Raw genomic sequence first — 22,918 nt, 5'->3', positions numbered from 1 at the left:
TTGGAAGCAGTGCCATCTACATGGAAGCAGTGCCATCTACTTGGAAGCAGTGCCATCTACATGGAAGCAGTGCCATCTACATGGAAGCAGTGTCATCTACTTGGAAGCAGTGCCATCTACATGGAAGCAGTGTCATCGGGTCCTCCTGTAGCTCAGTTGGTAGAGCATGGCGCTTGTAATGCCAGGGTATTGGGTTCGATTCCCGGGACCACCCATGCCACCCATACGTAGAATGTATGCACACATGACTGTAAGTCGCTTTGGATAAAAGCGTCTGCTAAATGGCATATATTATTATATATTATCTACTTGGAAGCATTGTCATCTACTTGGAAGCAGTGCCATCTACATGGAAGCATTGTCATCTACTTGAAAGCAGTGCCATCTACATGGAAGCATTGTCATCTACTTGGAAGCAGTGCCATCTACATGGAAGCATTCTCATCTACTTGGAAGCAGTGCCATCTACATGGAAGCATTGTCATCGACTTGGAAGCAGTGCCATCTACATGGAAGCATTGTCATCTACTTGGAAGCAGTGCCATCTACATACAAGCAGTGCCATCTACATGGAAGCAGTGCCATCTACATGGAAGCAGTGCCATCTACATGGAAGCAGTGCCATCTACATACAAGCAGTGCCATCTACATACAAGCAGTGCCATCTACATACAAGCAGTGCCATCTACATACAAGCAGTGCCATCTACATGGAAGCAGTGCCATCTACATACAAGCAGTGCCATCTACATACAAGCAGTGCCATCTACATACAAGCAGTGCCATCTACATACAAGCAGTGTCATCTACATACAAGCAGTGCCATCTACATGGAAGCAGTGCCATCTACATGGAAGCAGTGCCATCTACATGGAAGCAGTGCCATCTACATGGAAGCATTGTCATCAGACAGGTGGCAGCATTCCTCAATCATCAGTGCAGACGGAATTGTTGCACTATCTGATGTAAGACAGTGACATGGAAGATGGGCATGGTGATTTGAACCTTGGTGAATGAAAACTTCAGATTTCCTCATTTCTGAGTAAAACACATTTAAAGAAGAAGTAACCTACAGTACATTATGTTTGTGTATTATTTTTTTGTATTTATTTTTGACAAGTTAACACCCTGTCAGTTCTAGACAACCCAGCAACAATACTACAGTACACACATTCTCCAACCAACTCATACAAAACTGCCTCAGTGAAGTGATGCTGTCACTTCTGTCTTCTGCAGCCACTTTTGGATCATGTCTCCCTTCTTATCGCTTGTCTCAAGACCCTTCCTCCCGACGCTGTCGGTGGGATGGGGTGCCAGAACCAGCGAGGCCGACCCCAGGTATGTGGTGGAGGAGCTGGAGGGCTTAGGGTCGTTATCCATGGCAAGAGACTCCCTGCTCTGGCAACTCATCATGACCATGGGGCTGCGGTCCTGCATGCTCTTCAGCTTCCTGTAGAACACCCTGCAGCTGAAGCCCTCTCTCCAGCCCTGGTCGATATGACCCAGCAGGGTCCCCAGATGATCGTAGTACCTCAGGCAGCCTGAGCACTTGTACTTACTCTCCCCACAGACTAGTTCTGCAGCCGTGACCTTGCGGATGAAGAGAGGATCCAGCTCGCCATACAGTGATCTCTGGGAGTCGGAGGTGTGGTGGCAGTACATGGTCTGCGGCGGCAAGGGATGAGGGTCGGCGCCAGTCGAGTTGTTAGACCCTACCGGGGTTGGAGTGGCTGGGTTGAGGGAGTAGCTGTGGACCATTGAGTCGTAGTGGAGGTGGTGGTCGGAGGGTCTGCTGGCGGGGTGCTGGCCGTGGCCCGAGCTGGTGGTGCCCAGCCTGGACAGGAGGTCTGAGATGCTGTGGTTAGGTCTGAAGGGGGTAGTCTCTATGGTCTTTGACTGCACCTACAGGCAGTCTGTGAGACTATCACAACCTGTACAGACAGCATGCAGTTTTCAATTCCAAGGTTTCATTATGGGTCTAAAATGTACTCAGTGATGTACTCAGTGAAAATAAAAAACATGACTGCACGGCCACTAAAAATCAGTCTAAATGGAAATAAATTGAGTGTTTTGAGGGGTGGAAGTGAGTGAAAAATGTCACTACTTTGTTCCACAGCTAGAGGTGGGAAATGCGTTTGATGCACTACAGTTCACTAAGATATGATGGCCTTCATCAAGCCAACAGCATCTAATGGATAAATCCTTTGAGTCTATCTGTACTTTTACCAAGATTGATTCTGCTCAATCACCAGCTTCCCTTTATAAATGTCATCAAGGTCATCCTATCATCTGATAAACACTTTTATATGTTGACATTTCATCATGTCACATAACTAGTGGCATAAAAAGTTAACATACCGGATGTTTCTTCTACAATATTTGTCTTTCTTTCCTTAGTCCTTCTCAGAGCATCCATGCGTATGACCACAGTGTGGATACCTACAGTGTTTCAGCAGCTACGTTGAGCAGATAACACCCTTGTGGTTTTCTCTGTTCTCTGAGTGACCATCATGTATCATCACAGGCCAGAACAGTGACGTCACAAAGGGAACTCTGACTGAACATTTCACTGTGATGAACATTTTTGATAAACCAGCTCAAATGAGAGTAATATTGAGTATCAGAACAAGCATTATTTTTTCCAGACGGAATTTATCTATCACAATAATTACAGTAGCTACAATATGTAGGCTACATCTGTTGTGGGTACAATGCCAATATAATTTACCTCTCTCTGCAGCCCTAGTGTTATCAGCAAAGTCATCTGTGGGATCATTCTTTGGAGAGTCAAGTTTCCTATAGTGTCCCCTCATATGATACCTGGAGATATCCAACTCTAGTCAGACAGAGAAGGATGCAAATACATGACTGAAACACTCAGTGGCCATGATAAAATACATGTAAGTGCACGTACTACATTTAAATAAGTAAGGATACATATTAAAACAAACAATAAAGAGAGACATTATTTAAAATCTTATATTGAAAGATGGGGGAGTATTGAGGGCAAATTGAGAGCAATTTGTGTATTCAGGGCCAGATAAATAGCAAGCTAACATTAGCTCCGATAGTAATTTGATTTTATCAGCAAGAGTTCACTGTACCCATAAATGTTTTCATAAACAAAACATCCCACTCAGCTATCAGATTCATGACTGCAAATGTACCTTGAATCTTCTTCACAAGAAAGTCCATTGGATTTCCCCTGTCTATAATTTAGTGTACAATTCTGTTTAGAGTTCTTGAAGTACTAAAATGTTGCATGCTTCAAATACTTTGTTTCATTGTTTCCTTGTTCCCGGGGAAACCAGAATTATATGAGATCAGAGGGTTCCATTCAGAGAAGAGATACAAATTAGGGATTAATATCGGTAACCGGGATCCGGGACTGTCCCGGGACCACTATTCACATTTCCCACATTTTTTAAATAAAAAGACCTGGGAAATGATAACATTTAAACCCAATGTCACACTAACCCAATTCTAAGAAATACACAACATGCGCAGCAGTAGATTGGCAAAAAAAAAAGTATAACACATTATACAAACTGGTGGTCCCATAGTAGCCTTTAGCCTAGCGTATTTACTTCACACAAAGTTGCCGTAAATTCATACCACACGCATAATTGACACTGCCGGACTGCACACGAGACCCGAATTGCAGTTTAGAGTTCTCATCAGAAGCAGAATTTGAAATTAATTCCTGGTCAGACCCAAACCTGGTGAGCTGAAATGAAATGAAAGAAAAGCGAGGCGGAGGCAAGTGGTAGCGGAGACGAGGAAACAGCCATTGGACAGTAGTAAGATGGCGTTGACAGATATGGCAGCTCTGCTTCTAGCTCCAAAGAAACTTTGCAGTATTTTGTTTTTTTGTGTGTTATTTCTTACATTATTAGCCCAGATTTGTTGTGTTATTACACACAGCCGGAAATACCTTTTTGGATATCAGAGCAGTGGTAACTCACCAGCATTACGACCAGGAATATGACTTTCCCAAATTGGAACCTTTGTTTGTACCCCCAAGGGTAATTTAACCCTATTCCAGAGGCTGCTCCAAAACACCACTGGCGGAGAAGAGGTATGCGGAGTGGACTTCTAGTCCGACTCAGGAGGCGTGCACTCCATCCACCGCTTCTGAGTATATTACTGGCTAATGTTCCGTCTCTGGGTAATAAAGTAGACGAGCTCAGGGCGAGGATCTCCTTCCAGAGAGGCATCAGGGATTGTAACATATTCCGTTTCACGGAAACATGGCTCTCTCGGGATATACTGTCCCTGTCCATACAGCCAGCTGGGATCTCAGTACATCGCACAGATAGGAATAAAGAACTCTCTGTGAAGAAGAAAGGCGGGGGTGTATGTTTCATGATTAACTACTCATTGTGTGATAACATACAGAAACTCAAGTCCTTTTGTTCACCCGACCAAGAATACCTCATAATGAAATGCCCACCGTATTACCTCCCAAGAGAATTCTCTTCAGTTATAGTCACAGCCAAGTATACTCCCCCTCAAGCCGATACTACGACAGCCCTCAAAGAACTACACTGGACTTTATGCAAACTGGAAACCACATATCCTGAGGATGCATTTATTGTAGCTGGGGATGAAAAAAAACACTAATCTGAGGAAAAGGCTACTGAAGTTCTATCAACACATTGACTGTAGTACTCGCGCTGGGAAAACATTGGACCAGTGCTACTCAACTTTTAGACATACCTACAAGACCCTCCCCCGCCCTCCCTTCGGAAAATCTGATCACGACTCAATTATATACCTTCCTATAGGCAGAAACTCATACAGGAAGTACCCGTGCTAAGGTCTACTCAACACTGGTCTAACCAATCGGAATCCATGGTTCAAGATTGTTTTGATCATGCTAGGATATATTCTGGGTAGCCTCTGAGAATAACATTGACGAATAAACGGATACGGTGACTGAGTTCATCAAGAAGTGCATAGGAGATGTTATACCCACTGTGACTATTAAAACCTACCCAAACCAGAAACTGTGGATAGATGGCAGCATTCGCACGAAACTGAAAGCATGAACAACAGCATTTAACCGTGACAAGGTGACTGGGAATATGGCCAAACACAAACAGTGTAGTTATTCCCGCCGTAAGGCAATCAAACAGGCAAAACGTCAGTACAGAGAAAGTGAAGACGCAATTCAATGGCTCAGACATGAGACGTATGTGCCAGGGTCTACAGACAATCACGGACTACAAAGGCAAAACCAGCCACATCACGGACACCGATGTCTTGTTTCCGGGCAAGCTAAACACCTTCTTCCCCCGCTTTGAGGATAACACAGTGCCACCGATAAGTCCCTCTACCAAGGACTGTGGGCTCTCCTTCTCCATGGCCAACTTGAGTAAGACATTTAAATGTGTCAACCCTTGCAAGGATGCCAGTACAGACGGTATCCCTATCCACGTCCTCAAAGCATGCGCAGACCAGCCGTTTCACGGACATATTCAATCTCTCCCTATCCCAGTCTGCGTCCCCACTTGCTTCAAGATGTCCACAATTGTTCCGGTACCCACGAAAGCAAAGGTAACTGAACTAACTGACTATCTGCCCCATAGCACTCACTTCTGTCATCATGAAGTGCTTTGAGAGGCTAGTTAAGGATCATATCACCTCTACCAATTTCCTTACCCTACAAGCTCATCGATAAGCTCGGGGCCCTGGGTCTGAACCCCGCCCTGTGCAACTGGGTCCTGGACTTCCTGACGGGCCGCATCTAGTTGGTGAAGGTAGGAAACAACACCTCCACTTTGCTGATGCTCAACAAAGGGGCCCCACAAAGGTGCGTGCTCAGCCCCGTTGTACTCCCTGTTCACCCATTACTGCCTGGCCACGCACGCCTCCAACTCAATCATCAAGTTTGCAGACAACTCAACAGTAGAACCTCAGGGGTGTGTACTTAGTCCCCTCCTGTATTCCCTATTCACCCACAACTGCGTGGCCAAACACGACTCCAACACCATCATTAAGTTTGCTGATGACACAAAAGTGGTAGGCCTGATCACCGACAACAATGAGACAGCCTATAGGGAGGAGGTCAGAAAACTGGCAGTGTCGTGCCAGGACAACAACCTCTCCCTTAATGTGAGCAAGACAAAGGAGCTGATCGTGGACTACAGGGAAAGGCGGGCCGAACAGGCCCCCATTCACATCGACGGGGCTGGAGTGGAGCGGGTTGAGAGTTTCAAGTTCCTTGGTGTCCACATCACCAACACAATATCATGGTCCAAACACACCAAGACAGTTGTGAAGAGGGCACGACAAAACCTTTTCCCCCTCAGGAGACTGAAAAGATTTGAGAGACTGAAAAACAGCTTCTATCTCAAGGCCTTCAGACTGTTAAATAGCCATCACTAGCCGGCTTCCACCTGGTTACGCAACCCTGCACCTTAGAGGCTGCTGCCCTATATCCATAGACTTGGAATCACTGGCCACTTCAATATTGTAACACTAGGAACTTTTATAATGTTTACATACCGCTTTACTCATCTCATATGTATATACTGTATTTTAGTCAATGCCACTCCAACATTGCTCAATCTAATATTTACATATTTCTTAATTGCATTCTTTTACTTTTAGATCAAGCATTTCACTGCACCCGCAATAACATCTGCCAAATATGTGTAGGTAGTTTCCTTCAGTGTTTCTGTGAGAGGAGAGACAGGGAATGCAGCTCTAAGGTTCTAAACCCTTTCCTTTCCGCTCACCGCCCCAGAGAGCTAGCCTAGGCAGATGACACCACACAAAGGAGGCCCACGCAGGCACCCTATGAAATATCAAACAGCGGAGCTTCATGAATGAGTAATTGAGGAAGACTGCAGGGCATTGCTGAGGCACAGGGGGAACAGAGGGACTTGGCGTGAGCTTGACATTTTGCCTTCTCACACAGCAGCTGGTGTTAAAACCAATCAGATATGGTTTGAACAGAACGAACAGAACTCTCACTTCTTCTCACTCCATCTCAGAAAGAGGATGACAGAAATGGATCCACCAGCATCAGTCTATATTACTATCACTGGGGCGCATGAGTCATATATGGCAAAGGGAACAAACATGAAAAATATAAATGATATGTGTAGTTACTAAAATTAAATATTAAGTGTTTTTTTATGGAGATGTTTTTGAAAGGTAGTGTACTAGAGAATACCTGCATGTGTGTCGGCCCACAGCAGAGTACAATACTGTACTGGTATGGTATGGGTGTTTGATGTATGTGCTTTGACATGAAGACATACCAACCAAGAATACATTACCTACAAGTTGGACCTTGTATTATTATACAGACATTACACATTTGAGTTAAGGAATAAAAAATGGTACCTTAATATGAACACCAACTCTGAGTGTCATCAAATCTATTCCAGTTAAACAGTTCCAAACAAAATATAAATAAATGAATCCTTCATTTTCTGATGATGGTTAAGGCCAATTGGAATGATGAACAGCATAAAAAAAGACATGTGACATGGAATTGGATCCAGCATATTGATTGACCAATCCCTTTACAGTGAAGTATTTCCCATTATTCTTTCAACTTGGATTGGGACAAAATCTTAACAATCTTAAAATGCGAAAATCAAGTAAATATACACTACCAGTCAAATGCTTGGACAGAGCTTCTCATTCAAGGGTTTTCCTTTATTTTTTACTATTTTCTACATTGTAAAATAATAGTGAAGACATCAAAAGTATTATAACACATGTGGAATCATGCAGTAAACAAAAATGTGTTAAACAAATCAAAATATAATTTGAGATTCTTTAAAGTAGCCACCCTTTGCCTTGATGACAGCTTTGCATTCTCTCAACCAGCTTCATGAGGTAGTCACCTGGAATGCATTTCAATTAACCGGTGTGCCTTGTTAAAAGTTAATTTGTGGAATTTCTTTCCTTCTAATGCGTTTGAGTCAATCAAATCAAATCAAAATCAAATCAAATGTATTTGTCACATACACATGGTTAGCAGATGTTAATGCGAGTGTAGCGAAATGCTTGTGCTTCTAGTTCCGACAATGCAGTAATAACCAACAAGTAATCTAACTAACAATTCCAAAACTACTGTCTTATGCACAGTGTAAGGGGATAAGAATATGTACATAAAGATATATGAATGAGTGATGGTACAGAGCAGCATAGGCAAGATACAGTAGATGGTATCGAGTACAGTATATACATATGAGATGAGTATGTAAACAAAGTGGCATAGTTAAAGTGGCTAGTGATACATGTATTACATAAGGATGCAGTAGATGATATAGAGTACAGTATATACATATTCATATGAGATGAATAATGTAGGGTATGTAAACATTATATTAGGTAGCATTGTTTAAAGTGGCTAGTGATATATTTTACATAGTTTCCCATCAATTCCCATTATTAAAGTGGCTGGAGTTGAGTTCAGTGTTAGTGGTTGCTGTTTAACAGTCTGATGGCCTTGAGATAGAAGCTGTTTTTCAGTCTCTCGGTCCCAGCTTTGATGCACCTGTACTGACCTCGCCTTCTGGATGATAGCGGGTTGAACAGGCAGTGGCTCGGGTGGTTGTTGTCCTTGATGATCTTTATGGCCTTCCTGTAACATCAGGTGGTGTAGGTGTCCTGGAGGGCAGGTAGTTTGCCCCCGGTGATGCGTTGTGCAGACCTCACTACCCTCTGGAGAGCCTTACGGTTGTGGGCGGAGCAGTTGCCGTACCAGGCGGTGATACAGCTCGCCAGGATGCTCTCGATTGTGCATATGTAGAAGTTTGTGAGTGCTTTTGGTGACAAGCCGAATTTCTTCAGCCTCCTGAGGTTGAAGAGGCGCTGCTGCGCCTTCTTCACAATGCTGTCTGTGTGAGTGGACCAATTCAGTTTGTCTGTGATATGTATGCCGAGGAACTTAAAACTTACTACCCTCTCCACTACTGTTCCATCAATGTGGATAGGGGGGTGTTCCCTCTGCTGTTTCCTGAAGTCCACAATCATCTCCTTAGTTTTGTTGACGTTGAGTGTGAGGTTATTTTCCTGACACCACACTCCGAGGGCCCTCACCTCCTCCCTGTAGGCCGTCTCGTCGTTGTTGGTAATCAAGCCTACCACTGTTGTGTTGTCCGCAAACTTGATGATTGAGTTGGAGGCGTGCGTGGCCACGCAGTCGTGGGTGAACAGGGAGTACAGGAGAGGGCTCAGAACGCACCCTTGTGGGGCCCCAGTGTTGAGGATCAGCGGGGTGGAGATGTTGTTGCCTATCCTCACCACCTGGGGGCGGCCCGTCAGGAAGTCTAGTACCCAGTTGCACAGGGCGGGGTCGAGACCCAGGGTCTCGAGTTTGATGACGAGCTTGGAGGGTACTATGGTGTTAAATGCCAAGCTGTAGTCGATGAACAGCATTCTCACATAGGTATTCCTCTTGTCCAGATGGGTTAGGGCAGTGTGCAGTGTGGTTGAGATTGCATCGTCTGTGGACCTATTTGGGCGGTAAGCAAATTGGAGTGGGTCTAGGGTGTCAGGTAGGGTGGAGGTGATATGGTCCTTGACTAGTCTCTCAAAGCACTTCATGATGACGGAAGTGAGTGCTACGGGGCGGTAGTCGTTTAGCTCAGTTACCTTAGCTTTCTTGGGAACAGGAACAATGGTGGCCCTCTTGAAGCATGTGGGAACAGCAGACTGGTATAGGGATTGATTGAATATGTCCGTAAACACACCAGCCAGCTGGTCTGCGCATGCTCTGAGGGCGCGGCTGGGGATGCCGTCTGGGCCTGCAGCCTTGAGAGGATTAACACGTTGAAATGTTTTACTCACCTCGGCTGCAGTGAAGGAGAGGCCGCATGTTTTCGTTGCAGGCCGTGTCAGTGGCACTGTATTGTCCTCAAAGCGGGCAAAAAAGTTATTTAGTCTGCCTGGGAGCAAGACATCCTGGTCCGTGACTGGGCTGGTTTTCTTCCTGTAGTCCGTAATTGGCTGTAGACCCTTCCACATACCTCGTGTCTGAGCCATTGAATTGAGATTCTACTTTGTCTCTATACTGACGCTTAGCTTGTTTGATTGCCTTGCGGAGGGAATAACTGCACTGTTTGTATTCAGTCATGTTACCAGTCACCTTGCCCTGATTAAAAGCAGTGGTTCGCGCTTTCAGTTTCACGCCAATGCTGCCATCAATCCACGGTTTCTGGTTAGGGAATGTTTTAATCGTTGCTATGGGAACGACATCTTCAACACACGTTCTAATGAACTTGCACACCGAATCAGCGTATTCGTCAATGTTGCTGTCTGACGCAATACGAAACATATCCCAGTCCACGTGATGGAAGCAGTCTTGGAGTGTGGCATCAGCTTGGTCGGACCAGCGTTGGACAGACCTCAGCGTAGGAGCTTCTTGTTTTAGCTTCTGTTTGTAGGCAGGGATCAACAAAATGGAGTCGTGGTCAGCTTTTCCGAAAGGAGGGCGAGGCAGGGCCTTATATGCGTCGCGGAAGTTAGAGTAACAATGATCAAAGGTTTTTCCCGCCCTGGTTGCGCAGTCAATATGCTGATACAATTTAGGGAGTCTTGTTTTCAGATTAGCCTTGTTAAAATCCCCAGCTACAATGAATGCAGCCTCCGGATAAATGGATTCAAGTTTGCAAAGAGTCATATAAAGTTCGTTCAGAGCCATCGATGTGTCTGCTTGGGGGGGAATATATACGGCTGTGATTATAATCGAAGAGAATTCTCTTGGTAGATAATGGGGTCTACATTTGATTGTGAGGAATTCTAAATCAGGTGAACAGAAGGATTTGAGTTCCTGTATGTTTCTGTCAGCACACCACGTCTCGTTAGCCATAAGGCATATGCCCCCGCCCCTCTTCTTACCAGAAAGTTGTTTGTTTCTGTCGGCGCGATGCGTGGAGAAACCCGCTGGCTGCACCGCCTCCGATAGCGTCTCTCCAGTGAGCCATGTTTCCGTGAAGCAAAGAACGTTACAGTCTCTGATGTCCCTCTGGAATGCTACCCTTGCTCGGATTTCATCAACCTTGTTGTCAAGAGACTGGACATTGGCGAGAAGAATGCTGGGGAGTGGTGCACGATGTGCCCGTCTCCGGAGTCTGACCAGAAGACCGCCTCGTTTCCCTCTTTTACGGAGTCGTGTTTTTGGGTCGCCGAATGGGATCCATTCCGTTGTCCTGGTTGAAAGGCAAGAACACAGGGTCCGCTTCGTGAAAGTCATATTCTTGGTCGTACTGATGGTGAGTTGACGCTGATCTTATATTCAGTAGTTCTTCTCGACTGTATGTAATGAAACCTAAGATGACCTGTGGTAATAATGTAAGATATAACACGTAAAAAAACAAAAAACTGCATAGTTTCCTAGGAACGCGAAGCGAGGCGGCCATCTCTGTCGGCGCCGGAATCAGTTGTGTTGTGACAAGGTAGGGGTGGTATACAGAAGATAGCACTATTTGGTAAAATACCAAGTCCATATTATGGCAAGAACAGATCAAATAAGCAAAGAGAAACGACAAGTCCATCATTACTTTATGACATGAAGGTCAGTCAATACGGAAAATATCAATAACTTTGTGAAAGTATCTTCAAGTGCAGTCAGAAAAACCATCAAGTCCTATGATAAAACTTGCTTACCTGTGGACCGCCACAGGAAAGGAGTTACCTCTGCTGGATAAGTGAATTAGCGTTAACTGCACCTCAGTTTCCAGCTCAAATAAATGCTTCACAGAGTTCAAGTAACAGACACATCTCAACATGGTTGAATACCTGTAAAGAAATCACTACTAAAGCCACCAATAAGAAGAAGAGACTTTCTTGGGCCAAGAAACATGAGCAATGGACATTAGACTGGTGGAAATCTGTCCAGAGGTGGGTGAATGGATGATCTCTGCATGTGTGGTTCCCAACGTGAAGCATGGAAAAGGAGGAGTGATGTTGTGGGGTTGCTTTGCTGGTGACACTGTCTGAGATTTATTTAGAATTCAAGGTAAACGTAACCAGCATGGCTACCACAGCATTCTGCCGTGATACCCCATGCCATCTGGTTTGCCCTTAGTGGGGCTATAATTTATTTTTCACCAGCACAATGACCCAACACACCTGCAGGCTGTGTAAGGGCTATTTGACCAAGAAGGAGAGTGATGGAGTCCTGCATCAGATAACCTGGCCTCCACAATCACCCAACCTCAACCCAATTAAGATGGTTTGGGATGAGTTGGGCCTCAGAGTGAAGGAAAAGCCGTCAACAAGTGCTCAGCATATGTGGGAACTCCTTCAAGACAGTTGGAAAAGCATTCCAGGTGACTACCTCATGAAGCTGGTTGAGAGAATGCCAAGAGTGTGCAAAGCTGTCATCAAGGCAAAGGGTGGCTATGTTGAAAAAAAAAATATATATATACTTTGATTTGTTTAACAATTTTTTGCTTACTACATGATTCCATATGTGTTATTTCATAGTTTTGATGTCTTCCATATTATTCTACAATGTAGAAAATATGAAATATAAAAGAAAAACACTTGAATGAGTAGGTGTGGCCAAACTTTTGACTGGTACTGTACATGTCATAGAACACTGTGAAGAGAAACAAAACAGAATTGCACAGTGCATATATAGTATGTGAAAGTGGAAGAAGTTACTTAACAGAGGTTGTGTCCCCTATTGGCCCTGATCAAAAGTAGTGTACAACATAGGGAATAGGGAGTCATGTGGGAGGCATCCAGAGTACTGTGTCCCATACAGACAGAGAACATCTGGACAGCTTGCAGAACATCCCACCTTATGACGTACAATGATAGAGAAGCCCCGCCCTATTCTATGACCTGTCAGAAAGATACTGTTTGTGTGTGGGTGTGTCACCGCTGTGTACCCAACATCCACCAAAAATGCAACGACTATGTGACCACACATATCCACACTTCTAGGCTAAATAGGGATCAATACATCCACAACTGGTCACAACCTCCTTGCATAAGATATCAATCTTTCATACACATAGGCTATATCTTTTGACACCTTATGCACTATAACTGTAGGGAATAAGTGGTATATTTTGTCTTTAAATCTTTTTTTGATATCTATTTTTGCATCAGGTAAGGGAGTTATTCGGGGTAAAATCGCCCAATTGATGGCCTAAATTAATGTTTCTTATTCAATGCCAACAATCGCTGTCCTATTTATTGTTGCAGGAAATATCTAATTTGAAATAAACATGAATGTAATGAAATTAACAGACACAGTATATATATATATATATATATGTGTGTTTAGTTTTGGGTCATTCCACCAATTCGGCACCTTTTGATTTCACCTAAAGAGCACATGTTCAACTTCATAAAACACACGTTTTCCCATCTTAAGAGGTTAAATTAAAAAATGAATATAGTAAGTGCCTATTCAGTGGCAAATAAAGTAACAGGGTTGACACTAACAAGGTTAACGATTTCTTCTTAAATCACCATCAATCCTGTTGTGACAGGGGGAATGAAAGCTTGTTCTGTGCAACAGGGGGTGACAATTGAATGCAAGTTTAAAAAATTAAAAATAAAGATCTATGGGCAACAGGGTTGACGTTCTATAATCTACCCACTCAGTTTTCCACCACAAAACACAAGAAAAATGGCCAGAAAGAGTAGAACCAGCTTTTTACTCTATGATTTGACAATTAGATGATCAAAAAAAAGGTCATGGTTTCACCATATTAAAACAAGAGTTCTGTTCACAAAACAGGGTTGACCTTACAATGAGGGACAGACGTAAATGCATCACTAATAAAAATGAACCATGCACACACGTCACTGAGCTGAGAGCATATTGGTTGGAGTGGGGAAAAAGATCAGCACACAAGATGGAAACTTTGGCGCCCTCTAGAGGTTGAGTCTGAGCTATCCAGCTGCAATGTAATGCAAGTACATACTGTCACTGTCAATAACACTGCAATGCCAAAAACATCCACTACCAGGGGCAAAGTGGTCCTGGGTTCAAGAGAAGGAGAGATGGAAAACAATGAAAGTGAGAGAGGGGGGGCATTAAGGCAATCTCCATTTTGAAGTAGTACATTTCTTTCGAAACGATTTGCTTTTCCCTTCTGATGACATGAATCCAACAGGGTCACCAGGAGGGAACAGCCAATGAAGTTGGAAGTCCCACCCAGTTGACTGCATTAAATTGGTGGAAGCTCTCAATGGTGTTGCCCATGCAAATATGACCTTTTGGGGCCTCTATCATTCTCTATGGATGTTACGCCCATTGAAGTGAGTGGACACAGCCCTTAACCATTGAAAAACAAGAAAAAAATAACTTAGTGTACTGTAAATCACTTTGGATAAGAAGATTACTTAAAATTACTTAAATGTAAATGTAAATAACAGCATGAACAATTGCAACAGTTGTCATTAAATCCCTGGATGTAAAACTGTGTTTGAAAACACAAACAATGTTAAAAAAAATGAATAAAAAGATTGGAGAAGCAGATATGTGGTATGTGTTAATATCAAATATCAAGCGTTGTCGAGCAAGCACAAGGTTGTGCATAGATACAGGAGGTAAGATAGCAGTTCCTGCTTCACCTGACTTGGGTAATATTCATTAGGGCACAACGATTCAAAACAGTGTGCAACAGAAAACAAAAACAAGTGATTCCAATTGCACTAATTCAATTAGCACCTCCCCGTTTCAGCAAGTTTTTTTTCTGTTTAGTTCCTAGTGAAAACGACCCAGGCTATCTCCACAGCATAGGGACACTGGACCTGAGTATGGGTCTTGGGGCCTCTATCCCTCTCCCTCAACTACAGGATATGGGTTTGGTTGTCCCTCCACCCCAGTGTTCGAGATTTTGTCTGGCTCGCTCCACTATTCCCCCCTCTCCTCAAAGAACCACTTCTGGTTGGCGTGGTCCGAGCAGGGCCGCAGGGCGGGGGCACGGCTGCCGTTGTCCGACCCGTCCACGGCCTGGACACACTTCTGGGTCATCATGTGGTAAAGGGTGCCGTCCTATTGGAGAAGAGTGATTTAGAACATGTCACCTTTATTCATACAGACAGACCAAATGGACCACTAGTATAGAGTAGCCCTACAGGCCTGTTACCTAATGCTGGTCTTCATCCTTGCCTTCTAACCAGCTAATATCTACCTGAGCAACCAAGTGTGTGGACTCAATGATAAATGAGCAACAAAGGGATATTAACAGCAGTAGGACTGCATACAGCCCTGGAGGAGTGGACTTGTAAACCACTGGTGTGTAGACTACATCCAGGAACTCCAGAGACTACAGACATTACAGAGAGGGGAGCAGTGCAGTGTGAAAACAGCAATATCACAGTACATTGAAATAATCATGTTTGAATATGGAGAGAGAGGGCCAAGAAATTGTCCCCCTGCCTTCTGTTGCTTGCTCTCTCTCTCCCTACCTCTCTTCCTCGCCCTCTCCATTTAGATAGAATGCTTTAGCTCCAGCTATATAGATGGCTACACTGAACACATAAACAACCAAGTATGCACACCCAGACAATAGGCTACCTCAATGTTCTATGATCCATTGTGTACAAACTGCTACATCAAAGCTATCCGAAAGACATTATTAGATTATGTGACATCTACTACTCCATAGAAAGACTATGGGGATTTGATTTACTAAAGTGATACCCGGTTGATTCTGTATCTGAGGGGAGTTGGAGTCTGTGGAGGCTAAGGCAATGGTGGGTGGGTGGGTGGGTGAGAAGGAGAGACATTTTATGAGGATGCTGAGAGAGAGAGAGAGAGCACTGACAGTGTGAAAATTTTAGAACTGTGAAGGAGAGAGAGATATCACTGAGAGAGAACGAGAGAGATGAGAGCTGAGAGGGGAGGGCTTAATGTCAGTATTTGTCAAAGTTTCCTGTGAGCATGCTCTGAAGGCCTCGAGGCCGCTCCGACAAGAAACTCAACGTCACACACACAGAACACAAGAGTGATTAGTGAAAACCAACATTTAGCTACACACTTCCTGTATAGGTCCATGTGTGTTCCTCTGGGTGTTCCACAACGCACTCCACTCTCTTTTCTCCACCCTCTTCAGAGGAGGGTGGTGGGCAGAGATATAGGAGGACTGGTTCATTGTAATGGCTGAATGGTATTAAACATATGGTTTCCATGCGTTTGATACCCTTACATTAATTCCATTACAATGAGCCTGTCCTCGTATATCTAAAGCCTACGAGCCACCACTGTCCCTCTTTCTAAGCCACCCTTTTTCTCTCTGGCCCATAGTCTCACACTATCCCTCACCTTCTTTCTGTTACCAAAACCTCCCCTATTCCCAACCCTCCCCCAAACCACTTCCTCTGCTCCCTGTTTTCCTGTCCCAGTTCCTTGTCGTTAAAGTCTGCATTTCCCTCCAAAAATGACCATACTTCCCCTCCTCACCTCCATGCCATCCTACCCATTCACTTGAAGACAAGCTCTTGGCTCCATCCCAAATGATACCCTATTGTCTAAACAGTGTAGAAAATAGGGTGCCATTTTGACCAGGGCTCTCATATAGGGAATAGGTTACCATTTAGGATGCATAGTCCCATTCCCCCTCACCTCTCTGAGGACAAACTTCTGGTCCTGTGGCACAGGCTGCCGGGGATTCTTGCACAGGTGCACAGTCAGGTAGGTGGAGACGGCGTCCCCCACAGCGCACCCTGCTGGCTCTCTGGTGTTATAGCGGATCTCACTTCTCTTACTGGAGTACTCAAAGAACTGCAGCAGGAGAGACAGACGTAGGGTGAGACACAGGGTGAGACCAGCAGAGTGAGACGCAGGGTGAGACGTATGGTGAGACGCAGGGTGAGACCAGCAGAGTGTGGGCAATCTGGGCAGTGTAGTGTGAGTTTTGTTGTGTCCATTTCAGTTGCCAGTACAAAGTAAGGCACCACAGTGGATACACAGAGGGGTGCTGAAATAACAATGCCAACTTGTAAGGGGCTCAATGTAGCCCACACTGGATATCACTTTTGTACAATACTCTCTTTATCCTTTGGGCGCAAAAATGATGTTTTATTGGTTCAACGTACCAAACAAAGACTATTTAAGTTTAAGGTTGAGCGTGATGGTTACTGCTTTCATCACTATCCTTTCAGTCCAAATTCACAAAGCAATTTTATACTTGTCAACGTACATTATCATCTGAAGCCATGAGACAAACACTCTTTCCACTATCCACATGCTGTCTGCCAGGCCCAGGCAAAAGCCAAATAACCACTAAGCCATGAAAAGGCTATTGGCCATGAAAGCCCTGTGAGCATTGTTTACCATGACAGCTGTAAGCTAGCACACCAGTGTATGGACCACTACTTAATGTTGGACATGGAGAGTAAAGATGGAGTTATAACTACCTGGTTTTAAATGAAGGACAAGGAGTGTAAACATGGAGTTATAGCTACAGTTGCTAAGTTATAGCTAAGTTTACAAAGTTTACAAACAGCTTGGAAAATTTCAGAAAATGATGTCATGGCTTTAGAAGCTTCTGATAGGCTAATTGACATCATTTGAGTCAATTGGAGGTGTACCTGTGGATGTATTTCAAGGCCTACCTTCAAACCCAGTGCCTCTTCGCTTGACATCATGGGAAAATCAAAAGAAATCAGCCAAGACCCCAGAAAAAATGGTATACCTCCACAAGTCTGGTTCATCCTTGGGAGCAATTTCCAAATGCAATTATACACACCATGGGACCACACAGCCGTCATACCGCTCAGGAAGGAGACGCGTTCTGTCTCAGAGATGAATGTACTTTGGTGCGAAAAGTGCAAATCAATCCCAGAAAAACAGCAAAGGACCTTGTGCTGGAGGGAACAGGTACAAAAGTATCGATATCCACAGTAAAAACAAGTCTTATATTACATAACCTGAAATGCCGCTCAGCAAGGAAGGAGCCACTGCTCCAAAACTGCCATAAAAAAGCCAGACTACGGTTTGCAACTGCACATGGGACAAAGATCATAATTTTTGGAGAAATATCCTCTGGTCTGATGAAACAAAAATAGAACTGTTTGGCCATAATGACCATTGTTATGTTTGGAGGAAAAAGGGGGAGGCTTGCAAGCCGAAGATCACCATCCTAACCGTGAAGCACGGGGGTGGCAGCATCATGTTGTGGGGGTTCTTTGCTGCAGGAAGGACTGGTGCACTTCACAAAATAGATGGCATCATGAGGCTGTAAAATTATGTGGATATATTGACGCAACATCTCAAGACATCAGTCAGAAAGTTAAAGCTTGGACGCACATGGGTTTTCCAAATGGACAATGACCCCAAGCATACTTCCAAAGTTGTGGCAAAATGGCTTAAGGACAACAAAGTCAAGGTATTGGAGTGGCCATCACAAAGCCCTGACCTCAATCCTATAGAAAATTTGTGGGCAGAACTGAAAAAGCGTGTGCAAGCAAGGAGGCCGACAAACCTGACTCAGTTACACCAGCTCTGTCAGGAGGAATGGGCCAAAATTCACCCAACTTGTGGGAAGCTTGCGGAAGGCTACCTGAAACGTTTGACCCCAGTTAAACAATTTAAAGGAAATGCTACCACATACTAATTGAGTGTATGTCAACTTCTGACCCACTGGGAATGTGATGAAAGAAATAAAAGCTGAAATAAATCACTCAACTATTATTCTGACATTTCACATTCTTAAAATAAAGTGGTGATCCTAACTGACCTAAAACAGGGAATTTTTACAAGGATTAAATGTCAGGAATTGTGAAAAACTGAGTTTAAATGTATTTGGCTAAGGTGTATGTGAACTTCCGACTTCAACTGTACCTGGTTTTAAATGAAGGACATGGAGAGTAAAGATGGAGCCATAGCTACCTGGTTTTAAATGAAGGACATGGAGAGTAAAGATGGAGCTATAGCTACCTGGTTTTAAATGAAGGACATGGAGAGTAAAGATGGAGCTATAGCTACCTGGTTTTAAATGAAGGACATGGAGAGTAAAGATGGAGCTATAGCTACCTGGTTTTAAATGAAGGACATGGAGAGTAAAGATGGAGCTATAGCTACCTGGTTTTAAATGAAGGACATGGAGAGTAAAGATGGAGCTATAGCTACATGGTAAAGATGGAGCTATAGCTACCTGGTTTTAAATGAAGGACATGGAGAGTAAAGATGGAGCTATAGCTACCTGGAAGGCTAAAGATAGCTACCTGGTTTTAAATTTAAATGAAGGACATGGAGAGTAAAGATGGAGCTATAGCTACCTGGTTTTAAATGAAGGACATGGAGAGTAAAGATGGAGCTATAGCTACCTGGTTTTAAATGAAGGACATGGAGAGTAAAGATGGGGCTATAGCTACCTGGTTTTAAATGAAGGACATGGAGAGTAAAGATGGAGCTATAGCTACCTGGTTTTAAATGAAGGACATGGAGAGTAAAGATGGAGCTATAGCTACCTGGTTTTAAATGAAGGACATGGAGAGTAAAGATGGAGCTATAGCTACCTGGTTTTACCTGGTTTTAAATGAAGGACATGGAGAGTAAAGATGGAGCTATAGCTACCTGGTTTTAAATGAAGGACATGGAGAGTAAAGATGGAGCTATAGCTACCTGGTTTTAAATGAAGGACATGGAGAGTAAAGATGGAGCTATAGCTACCTGGTTTTTAAATGAAGGACATGGAGAAGGTAAAGATGGAGCTATAGCTACCTGGTTTTAAATGAAGGACATGGAGAGTAAAGATGGAGCTGGTTTTAAATACATGGAGAGTAAAGATAGCTACCTGGTTTTAAATGAAGGACATGGAGAGTAAAGATGGAGCTATAGCTACCTGGTTTTAAATGAAGGACATGGAGAGTAAAGATGGGGCTATAGCTACCTGGTTTTAAATGAAGGACATGGAGAGTAAAGATGGAGCTATATCTACCTGGTTTTGTCCCATGCCATGACAGGGGTAGAGGATGATTCGGTGGCCCACCAGGTTATGGTCGTCAGGAGGATTGTAGTCAAAGCAGTAGCTGGACATGCCTCTGTTCTTCAGCTAGAGGGAAACAACATGCAGATGCCATTAGTCATAGTACAGATATGAGTATGGGTAGTCAAGAGAATGTTCAACATTGTCTATGATAACTGACATTTGAGTGCACTATCCCTTTAATAAAAAAGGTTCATGTGGTGCCAATGTGAGGTTCATTATTATTATTATTATTATTATTAAGGCACACCGTAGTATAGGTAAACGATAACAAGCTTTTCTTACAGGACAAGTTCAGATAGTTTCGGTCTGTTTCCGTTTGCCAAATGAATTTGTCCCTGGAGTCAAAATGGCAGCATTCTCCTCACCATTCCAAACGTCCCAGGCCTGTCCTCAGGAACGTGGATATCAGGATAGATGTTCTCCAGGTACCACTTGAAGTCCTTACATCCTAACTGGGTCCTGAGCTTCCTCCTGTCTGTCACATCCCCAAAGGCCTCCTGACAACAACAACGGCACAAGAAACTTTAGTTCCACATTTCTTTCCAATTTATGAACTAGAGTCTTCTATAAGCATAGACAGGACAAGCCTGGGTACCAGTTATCATTCCACTCCTTGCCATGCTAAACATGACACAGAGCAGAATGTTAGAAAAACAGCTTCTGGATTTCAGGCTAAGACAGAACTTATTCTTTACCTGAAATGTAAACATCTTATTAGAAGGATTGTGCATCATAAAAGGGTATTTATTTTGAGCCAATGCTGATATGAGTTCAGAAATCAAATGTGAAACCGACTTCCTGTCTGTTTGAGTCTCTGTGTATATTGTGTGCAATGACAGACAACAGCACCATATATGGTTTTTCAAAATGTTTACATCTCTCTCTCACACACACACACACACACGCACACACACACACACACACACACACACACACACACACACACACACACACACACACACATTACAAAAACAGACTTTTGCATCACACTCCTCTTCTGTTGCACACAACCCCAAATCACACATAATCACTTCCACCTGCCTGTGAACCACTGCATCCTGCATCCTAGTCACTATTAAAGGAGAGTTCACTCAAAACATGCATAATCGTCACAGTGTGTGCTCTCTACTGCTCTGTATCTTGAAAACTTGACATGAAACATTTTGGGGGATTGTATTAACAGTGGACTAATAAACAAAATGCTCAAATTTGTGTGTGATTGATCCCTTTAAGCAACCTCTCTAGGGTATGTGGGACGCTGGCATCCCACCTGGCCAACATCCAGTGAGATTGCAGAAATACTCATTATACAAATTCAGAAAACAAAACATATTTACATAGGTTTAAAGATTAACTTCTTGTGAATCACAACCACGGTGTCAGATTTTAAAAAAGGCTTTACGGCGAAAGCATACCTTACGATTATTTGAGAACAGCAGACAAATCATTACAAACAGTAACCAGCCAAGTAGAAGATTTACACAAGTCAGAAATAGAGATAAAATTAATCCTTTACCTTTGATGATCTTCATATGTTTGCACTCAAAAGACACTCATTTACTCAATAAATGTTCCTTTTGTTCGATAAAGTCTCTTTATATCCAAAAACCTCAGTTTTGTTCGCATGTTTTCTTCAGTAATCCACAGGCTCAAACGCAGTCAAAAAAGGCAGACAAAAAAATCCAAATTGTATCCGTAAAGTTCATAGAAACATGTCAAACGATGTTTATATTCAATCCTCAGGTTTTTTTTTATAGCCTAAATCAAATCAAAACAAATGTATTTATATCGCCCTGGCATCCTTTCACTCCCTCCTCTCTACATTTTCCTCCTCTGTCTCTGCTGCTAAAGCCACTTTCTACCACTCTAAATTCCAAGCATCTGCCTCTAACCCTAGGAAGCTCTTTGCCACCTTCTCCTCCCTCCTGAATCCTCCTCACCCCCCTCCTCCCTCTCTGCAGATGACTTCGTCAACCATTTTGAAAAGAAGGTCAACGACATCCGATCCTCGTTTGCTAAGTCATACGACACCGCTGGTTCTGCTCACACTGCCCTACCCTGTGCTCTGACCTCTTTCTCCCCTCTCTCTCCAGATGAAATCTCACGTCTTGTGACGGCCGGCCGCCCAACAACCTGCCCGCTTGACCCTATCCCCTCCTCTCTTCTCTAGACCATTTCCGGAGACCTTCTCCCTTACCTCACCTCGCTCATCAACTCATCCCTGACCGCTGGCTACGTCCCTTCCGTCTTCAAGAGAGCGAGAGTTGCACCCCTTCTGAAAAACCTACACTCGATCCCTCCGATGTCAACAACTACAGACCAGTATCCCTTCTTTCTTTTCTCTCCAAAACTCTTGAACGTGCCGTCCTTGGCCAGCTCTCCCGCTATCTCTCTCAGAATGACCTTCTTGATCCAAATCAGTCAGGTTTCAAGACTAGTCATTCAACTGAGACTGCTCTTCTCTGTATCACGGAGGCGCTCCGCACTGCTAAAGCTAACTCTCTCTCCTCTGCTCTCATCCTTCTAGACCTATCGGCTGCCTTCGATACTGTGAACCATCAGATCCTCCTCTCCACCCTCTCCGAGTTGGGCATCTCCGGCGCGGCCCACGCTTGGATTGCGTCCTACCTGACAGGTCGCTCCTACCAGGTGGCGTGGCGAGAATCTGTCTCCTCACCACGCGCTCTCACCACTGGTGTCCCCAGGGCTCTGTTCTAGGCCCTCTCCTATTCTCGCTATACACCAAGTCACTTGGCTCTGTCATAACCTCACATGGTCTCTCCTATCATTGCTATGCAGACGACACACAATTAATCTTCTCCTTTCCCCCTTCTAATGACCAGGTGGCGAATCGCATCTCTGCATGTCTGGCAGACATATCAGTGTGGATGACGGATCACCACCTCAAGCTGAACCTCGGCAAGACGGAGCTGCTCTTCCTCCCGGGAAGGACTGCCCGTTCCATGATCTCGCCATCACGGTTGACAA

General features: G+C 44.0%; 1 protein-coding gene across 43 annotated transcripts in view; it reads right to left on the bottom strand.

Annotated features, from left to right (window-relative positions):
- Positions 1–13,623: 13,623 nt before the first annotated feature.
- LOC118373222 (polypeptide N-acetylgalactosaminyltransferase 12-like) overlaps positions 13,624–22,918 on the bottom strand; it is a 46,988-nt gene continuing 37,693 nt past the window's right edge. The window contains exons 7-12 of one of the 43 annotated variants that reach the window (XR_008070664.1): positions 20,296–20,427; positions 19,736–19,993; positions 19,516–19,611; positions 19,314–19,457; positions 19,218–19,265; positions 18,883–19,020 (exon numbers count right to left, since the gene is read on the bottom strand). Coding sequence is in view for 1 of the 43 variants with exons in the window: in XM_052470014.1 (XP_052325974.1) it covers positions 14,848–14,988; positions 16,561–16,719; positions 19,880–19,993; positions 20,296–20,427 (546 nt within the window). In the remaining 42 variants the exon portion in view is untranslated. The other 42 variants (XR_008070674.1, XR_008070667.1, XR_008070661.1 and 39 more) reach the window with 42 other exon arrangements.

Source organism: Oncorhynchus keta, chromosome 19 (genome assembly GCF_023373465.1).
Source record: "Oncorhynchus keta strain PuntledgeMale-10-30-2019 chromosome 19, Oket_V2, whole genome shotgun sequence".
NCBI classification, from domain to species: Eukaryota; Metazoa; Chordata; class Actinopteri; order Salmoniformes; family Salmonidae; genus Oncorhynchus; species Oncorhynchus keta.
The sequence above is the reverse complement of the archived record's forward strand: the minus strand, read 5'-3'. Positions and strand labels throughout refer to the sequence as shown.